This window comes from Lactuca serriola, chromosome 8, assembly GCF_051521515.1.
Source record: "Lactuca serriola cultivar US96UC23 chromosome 8, Lser_US96UC23_V15, whole genome shotgun sequence".
Classification (NCBI taxonomy): Eukaryota; Viridiplantae; Streptophyta; class Magnoliopsida; order Asterales; family Asteraceae; genus Lactuca; species Lactuca serriola.
The window spans coordinates 320,969,498-320,977,775 of NC_136415.1; the positions used below are offsets into that span (position 1 = coordinate 320,969,498).

Consider the following 8,278-nt stretch of genomic DNA (forward strand, 5'->3'; position numbering starts at 1 on the left):
TTCTCATCATAGTATTCTCTATCTGTATGTTATATTTATTTCTCATCATATTATTTATTGACTCATGTATGAACTGACTCATTGTATGTTTCATTGTTCTAGTAATAGTATTAGTAACTTCCTAAACTACACCTATTATAGTTTACTAGTAATATTGTTTGTATGTATGAACATGTTTGTATACCTTTGCTACCCAAAGGTATTGAATAGAAAGAAGGAACTTTTATATCTATATATATATATACATAATATATAACTAGGATTCAAACGACCTTCGGACAAACAACCGATACCCTAAGTTCACAACCAAACAAGGAACAGGAGGTAAGGTGAGCTATCAGTCCTAAGTCTTTTCAATCGTACTTATATAACTATATCTATATAGATACACAATTAACAGAGTATAAGTTTAAAAGAGTTTAATAAAAGTATTAGACATGTAAAAGAGTTTGTAAAACAGTTTGAAGTAGTTTGTTTGATAACACAGTTTGAAAAGTAGTAATCCACTTGTTTGGTAGCTATTAATCACATGTGATTGATATAATAACTATAATAGTTCAACTTTTATCCCCCCCATAAAAACATTTAAAATCATTTAAAAGGTTGATTAAGGGGTATGAACTCACCTGTAGTGAGTGGTTTGGATGAGAGTGTTGGATAGGATGCTAAGTGCCAAGTGAAGACTTGAGCACACACGCGAATCCTATTTAACATATAATGATACATATATGAATTCAATTAGTGCTTATAACAACTAATTATTGAATTTGAACCACCTTAGGGACTAGTAAACACTTATTTTGAAGTGTTACAACCATATATGATTATATATAAGTGGTATATGGTTATACAAGGGAGTGTATGGTCAAAATGCATAACATTTGTGTGTGTGCGGCCAGGATGTGTGTGTGCGGCCGCACAATCCCTATGGAATGTGCCAAATTGTATTTTAAGGCTTTAGGACTCATCTAGGAAGGTTTCTTACTTCATGCTTTAGCCTTATATGGAGTTCATTGTCATTTTTGGACCTAAAAAGGGTGTGTGCGGCTACACATTGTGTGTGCGGCCGCACACCCTTTATGAAGATGATAAAATCGTGTTTTCTAGTATATCATCAAGTGTTATTAGCATATAACAAGTTATGATAAGTGTATACACGTTATAGAGGCTTGAAAGGGTGATTAAGGTCCAAAACTAGTGTGTGTTCTTGGTGTTCTTGACTAATGATGGATGTTTTCATGGATCAAAGCAAAGGGTTTTGCTAGTTAGGGTCGTCTATCAACAATTCAAAAGGAAGAATTTATTACTTTAATGAAGATCAAGATGAAGATTTGGATGATACTTGAGAGAAAACGAGTTCTAGCTTTGAAGAAGTGGAAATAGTGTTCAAAATGACTAAGTGTTGGATATATAGGTGGGAGTGTGCAGCTGGGATGGGTGTGTGGCCGCACACACCTTGTGTTGGTGTGTTTGGCTCATTTGCATGGTGTTACACTCACAAAACTCATCGCACGACTCATACCTTGATTATACTAGGTTTTAAACACTCTAATTGACTCTAAATAGTGCTAGAAGATAGCAAAAACGAGTCTGACCTTCATTCATTTGAATAAGTGTATAAGATAAAAATTTCGGATTGTCACATTCAGTTTCACCAAAATCCAATTGCATCCTCTATATCTGAAAAAGAAACCTCCCCATTTCAAACACTTGTTGAGACCTTACTTCATGCAACATCATGAAATGCACAAGTAAGGGGTCACCATGGGGGACATGCATTCCTAAGAATCTTCCAAATAACGAAGCTTCAAATAATACTCATTACGATTGTGTTAGGCGCGAAAAATAGTTTTTAATGATCGTACCCACCACTCACTTTAAAGTTAAATCTGCTTTTTGATTGAGATCATCGTGCTACAAAACATATACATTTAATTTCATATAAAACGTTAGTAATTGAAAATAAAAAAACAAGGTTTCAAAATTACTTTTCTAATTTGGTTTATGAAATAAATAGCAACATACTTTTTATATAATAATAAATAGTTCATATAAAAGGGCATAAAAAAGGGGAAAAAACAATTTTAGGTCATTATGCGGAGTGGCCTACAGCTCCGCGGAGACACAATTTTGGTCGTTTAATTCATTCAGCGGAGGCAATACATCAATCCGCGAAGTACCCTCTGTGGAATGACGTACATCTCCGCGGAAATGGATCTTCCCAAAATTTGAATGGCCTGTTAATCCTAACATCTACCAAATCAAAATCTATATATATTCACGACAATCAATTGGATTTTCGTAACATTTGAATCATAAATATATACAATACGACATTAATCAAAAGAGGGGAATGTGAGAACTACCCGGGAGTCGTATCCATCAACGAAAATATTGGGGAAATTGCCCTCCATCGGTGCCGAATTTTGCTGTTTCAAGTCGATTTCGCCAGAAAATGACGTCGTTGTCGCCGGGTTTGAAGTAGTTGCCGGAAAAAAAAATCGAAATACCCTAGCGATGCGGATAGAAGTTCGAAGTCGAAGAGGAATTGGGGGACAATGGGGGACCAAAGAGGGGGGCCATTTTTGTCAAAGAGGAGAGTGGTGAAATTATGAAAATACCCCCTCTCCGCGGAGAATTCTTCGTTCCGTGGAGCCCCATAGAGGCTCCTCTGCGGAATGCATGACTATACCCGGAAAAATGATTTTTCATGGCTAAAATTTGAAATGCCCCCCTCCCCCTAATAAATGATTATAGCCGGTATTTTTCAATGTTAAAGAGTGGAGTTACAATTAAATAAAAATGAAATGTTGATATGACAGTGACGTGGCAATCTATTGAATTTCATTGAGTTCAATGAATTGTGGATGCCTTTATTTATATAAAAAAAACTCAAATCGAAGAAATATACATACAAAAACTCAAGAACATTTCGTAAGTTGGCAAACTTAATTCTGATGTTACACACCACTTTTATGGATTACATCGTTATTTTTGTATCGCATCAATAATTAATACCAAGACCTAATATCGATCATGTCTTTGTTGTGTCACGTATGATAGAAATCAAATCCATAAAGTATGAATGTTTAATAACTATCACTGAAAGACATAAAAGCTAATGAATGAGTGTCTCATAAATTCATAAGTACAAAATTTTGCATTATTCTTGAATTGACAAGAAACAAAGAAAGAAAAAGAAGGGTTATATATTGATTTCCCATTTTGCCCTCGACGGGTTATTTGTATTACGATTCACACACACACACACACAACTAGCACCCGTTAACTTTGATGGCCTTTTGCTTAGGCTTCTCCGCCACTATGCCATCGTTTCCGGCAAGTGCTCGGTACTTGTCCTTCCGGGTAAAGCTGGTACACTCATAAGAAAGCGTGGCTGCAATCACCCTCTGTATATAATTCGCCACCTCATGGCTAGACTTGCCGGAGCTGCATGTTAATTCAAGCGGCAACTTATTCAAGAAAGTAACTTCATACGACGGACTAGGATTCATGAAGAAGTAAAACGGGTCCATTCCTTTCCACCCTCTCGCGGTGGTGCCGTGAAACATGCTCATCTTGTTGACCATCGCCACCGGAACAAGGTGGTCAGTCAACTCTGCAAACATGGCGGAGAATCGGAGTAGAAATGGTTCCCGGCAAGTGGTACCTTCCGGGCAGATAGCTAAGTCTCCTTCTTCTAAAAGCTTCTTGATCATAGAGGCATCAGTTTGCCGGTCACGGGTTAAACGGACGGTCTTGATCGGAGAGATGATCTCGGAGAGACGAGAGACGGAGTATGTGACGGCGGGGATGGGGCGGCCGAGGGCACAGGATAGGAAAATTGGATCAAGGAGAGTACGATGGGAGCAAATGAAGAGGACACCGGTTTGGCCGGAGGATTTCGTTACCGGTGGTGGAGGGTTGCCTTTGACGGTGACACGTACACCAAGAGCCCAGAAAGCGTAGTAGACCATTGGCATCGGGAGGAGTGAGCCGGCGGCGATACGGAGGCATGCGAGGATGAAACCGATCGGAATCCATAATACGGTGAGGAGGGCCATTATGGGGTACGGCTTTAGAACCAGCCGGCCGTCGTGAAATACGATTGGCTTCGGTAGCTTGTCGTTTGGTAGTGGCTTTACTTCTGGATTGTATTGTACAATATAACTCTCCTGCAAAAAATATTATAAAAAATGGATTAAAAGATATTTAACCACAAAAATACAAAAAAAGAGATATCAACCATCGAAAAAGTGAAAAACAATAACTGTATTTTCTTGGGTAACTACTATAATAAAACTAGAAATTGATCTTTACCCGCTACCCATAATGACACATTCATAAGTTCTAACTTCTATTTTGCAGAGGGGTAATTTATAAATTTGATATTATGTAAAAACCACTTTTCAAATCTTTTTTTTAATCACGTGGATCATTTGATGTAAAAAAATGCATATAAATCTTTTATGTAAATTACAAGGACAAGTCTATAATCAAAGTCTCAAACCAAAAGAATTTACAATTTTTATACAAACATTTTCTATAAAAAAAATGTACATAGACTTTTTTTTTGTAAATTACAAGAAAAATATTTGTAATATTTTCTACATGGAAACCAAAACTTTCAATATACAAATATATTAAAGCCAAAATCTAAAATCTAAAACTCTAAACTATATTATTCACAAATCACTATTATATATAATAATTAACAACCCTATTTGTAAAATCCGTTTCTCACAAGTAATTTTACTTTACTTTGACGTATTATCATTTCTAACAGTTATATATACTATTAAATCATATAGCCCTTAGGAACAACAAAGATTTAATCCTACAAAACTTATAAATCATATTATTTTGCCACAAAGCTTTTACATATTGAAATATTTAGTCCTATAACAAAGATTTTATATTTTAGCAGATTTAGTCTATATAAAATCTTTTAGCAAATTTAATCCCTACAACAAAGATTATATATTTTGATAGATTTTAATCCCTGCAACATAATGTTTTATATTTTGATAGAATTAGTTCCTGCAATTTTTTAATTTATAGAAAAGGTCTTGGAAAGCTTGTTTTATTTTATTATTATTTTTTTCAAAAACAGTCCGTATGTGTAACTTTTTTATATTTTGGTAGGTTTGGGCCATATGTACAAAACTAATTATAAAAATTGTCCCTATAATTTATAAAAAATGTCTCTATATTTTGTTGAATTGTCGTTTCTTATCCCTGGCTTTCACTAAACTTACATAAAAAACCAACCCCATTATGTAGCATGAGTATTTTCTAGTTACAGTGAAAAACCTACTATTTTATAAAGCTATTGAGAATTTCTCTAATCTCTAAATGTAAATAAACATCTCATTGAATATAAATCATCCTGGAATTTTTATAAAGAAATAATTAATATATTATGAAATTGTATGGAATTTACAAAATAAAAACGCATAATTTTACACAAATAACCAATAGCATAAAAAACATTATATTTTGTCATTCTTTTAACAATTGAATTTTAGTTTATGTTAAAAAATCATTTATCATTTTGATTAACCACAACTATTATAACCTATAACGATTAGTCAAACATCAAATTTTAAGAAATAGTGGTTAAATCAAATTCTTGACGAAATATATCGATTTTTGTATTTTTGTTAAAATTAGTAAAAATTGTTGAATATAGTATTTTGTTATTTGGTTTTCATTTTTTTTTTTGTATTTTTTTTGAATAATTTATTTTTCTCACAATAAAATATTTTTATAATTTTACTGCTTTAAATTGTATGAATTTTGTGAATGATTTCTAGTTTTTAAGAAAAATAATTTTTGCAGGCGAGTTTATTTTTATCGAAAAAACTGATTGAAACATAACTTGACCATTCCGAATAAGAATTCAACGATATTTAAAATAGGTTATATAACTGTTTCATGTGTTTCATAAAAGTTGTACCGTTAAACTATATTAAGGAAAACCTAGCATACGATTTGGTTTTTCAAAACACACAAAAAAAACCCAAAATCAAGCGGTTTTTCTACCCAAATAATTCAAATTAAATGGTTTTTCAATCCAAAAAAATAAAAATAAAATAATAATCATCGAACCCAAAAAAAACTGAAAATAAATAGTATCCTCCGAAACTTAAGAATTTTTCAAAAAAAAAAAAAAAACAAAACTTTACGGTTTAATATCGACATATATCAATATAGATGCATGTTTATAGAGGAAAATATTATAAATTTGGATACATTAACTTTTTTTTTTTTTTTTTTTTTGTATAAAAATAAACTTTCTAAAAGTTCAAAGAAAAATTAAAAATGGATAATAGTTAGCCATGATTGTATTTTGGAAATACCGAAATATTTATGGTCTTTGGAATAAGGAGTCAAAACCAGAATTTGGAGTTTAATTAAACTTTTATCTAAAAATTGGTAAAAAAAAAATTAGCATAAATTAAAATTGCATATTTAATTCTAAAAAGTATAGAATATAATAATTTTATATTATCAGCCCTTACAAAATCAATAAGCAAATGATATACCTTTGTCATTGAACTATTTATAAAATCTAATCTAATCTAATAAATAAAAATTATTTTGTCATATGATATTTTGTTTTTCATTTTGTCACATGGTTTTTTCTAACTTTTATTTTTACTTGCCATTTTTTGCCATTTTTTAAGGTTTTCAATTTTCTTATATTAAATTTCTAAAATTTACGGTTATATATAGGATGTTCTCATTATATTCATATAAAGTTATCATTATATTAGTTTGAAAATAAATTCAATAAATGTTACAAAGATATTGATTTCTTTTCTTTTTTCAATTATAAATTACTTTATAAAATATTGTATTATTTATATATTGATATTATATTTTTCTTTTATAACCCATGTAATACCGGACTCAAACCTAATATTTTATTAAATGCATCCAAATCAACGTGAGTTTCTAAAAAAAACTCATATTTTGAATTATAATTTATAAACATCCCGTTCTATTATTTTGGTAATTTTTATGATTAATTCTTACATAGTATATTGTATTATTGTATAGTTTACACAATTTATGCACATGTTTACCTTGCATAGTGCCATGAATGGAAAGTCTGTTTGCCGATCACCAAGCCCAATTTCCGGCCGTTTATCGCCGAACTCTTTCAGAAGAGCCTCTGCCTTCTTCTCAGAAACAAGCACCCCAGGGCTGAGCACAAACCCCGTCGCTCTACCCTTATGAGTTCCGATCTCCGTTCCTAACACCAAATCCGCTCCCAAAAACTCCTTCAAGAATCCCTCCACCATGATCCTCGGATTCGCCGTGAGCACACATCGCTTCCCACAGGCGGAGAACACCCGCCACGATTCAGGATGGAGATCACTCGAATAAAACTTCGGTAGCACCGCTTGACCAACTGACTCAATATCCGAAACTTTCATTCCGGCATATGTTGCGAATATAAGAACCTGAATTCCGGCCGACTCTGATACGAAGTAGTAAAGAAGTCCAGCCAATGGAGCCGATAGGAGCACCATGAGAAGCCTTAGGGCGCCGCCGGCTTCAAAAGCAACCAACGCAAAGTAAGGGAAAGAGCTCCGTCCTCTCAGAAGAGTTCCGTCCATATCCGCCACCACTGTATGGTTTTCCCGCCCGATGGAGCTGCAGGTTTCGACAGTTGGGAATGGTGTCGCATTATTCTTCATTTTGGGTTTTTCTTTCTGTGGACAGAGGTGATTTCTCTCGAAATTTAATTGAAATTGAAATTTAAGGTGTTTGTGAGATATATAAACCATTTTAAAGTGGAAAAAGTCCATGTATTTGAGCCAAGGATCATAGTTTGCAACGAGAACTCATTAAAGGACAATTTTGGTGGGTGATAACAACATATCAAGTGTTCTTGTTCTTGTTGGATATTTTTTCTTAGAGTGCAACGTCAAATATTTTTAGTTTAGTTTTTTCGTTTTCAAGATTCATATTTTCCTAAGATTCAAATATTGATGTTTTACTATGTTGAGAATATGTTTTGAAGCTTCAAAATACTTTGACGGCATGATAGTTTCACTGTTAACTTCAAAATTAAGGGTTGCTTTAAAGTTTCTTTGTCTCGGTTAAAACTTAAAGGTATATAATATTGAAGTTTTACTATGTTTAGAATGGTCCCTCTACTTTGAGGTAATCTGTGTGTTTGGTCCTAACAAGTTTTCTTTAACTCGTATAGTCCATATATTATGTTTTTATTGCGTCTTTAGTTCCTTACTGACTTGAATTGACT

At 33.0% G+C, this 8,278-nt stretch overlaps 1 protein-coding gene across 1 annotated transcript; it reads right to left on the reverse strand.

Moving 5' to 3' along the window:
• Nucleotides 1–3,117: 3,117 nt before the first annotated feature.
• On the reverse strand, nucleotides 3,118–7,767 carry LOC145068643 (glycerol-3-phosphate acyltransferase RAM2-like). Its single transcript, XM_079015645.1, has 2 exons — nucleotides 7,092–7,767; nucleotides 3,118–4,175 (listed from the first exon to the last, which is right to left on the reverse strand). Exons 1-2 carry the CDS (start codon nucleotides 7,707–7,709, stop codon nucleotides 3,276–3,278), a joined length of 1,518 nt encoding a protein of 505 aa, XP_078871771.1. The 5' UTR covers nucleotides 7,710–7,767; the 3' UTR covers nucleotides 3,118–3,275.
• Nucleotides 7,768–8,278: the final 511 nt, after the last annotated feature.

Bases quoted from the DNA above. Each gene is read 5' to 3' on its own strand.
- LOC145068643 (XM_079015645.1), bottom strand. From the start codon at position 7,709: ATGAAGAATAATGCGACACCATTCCCAACTGTCGAAACCTGCAGCTCC. The intron at 4,176-7,091 runs GTAAACATGTGC...TATTTTTTGCAG, and splicing joins CATTCATGGCACTATGCAAG to GAGAGTTATATTGTACAATA.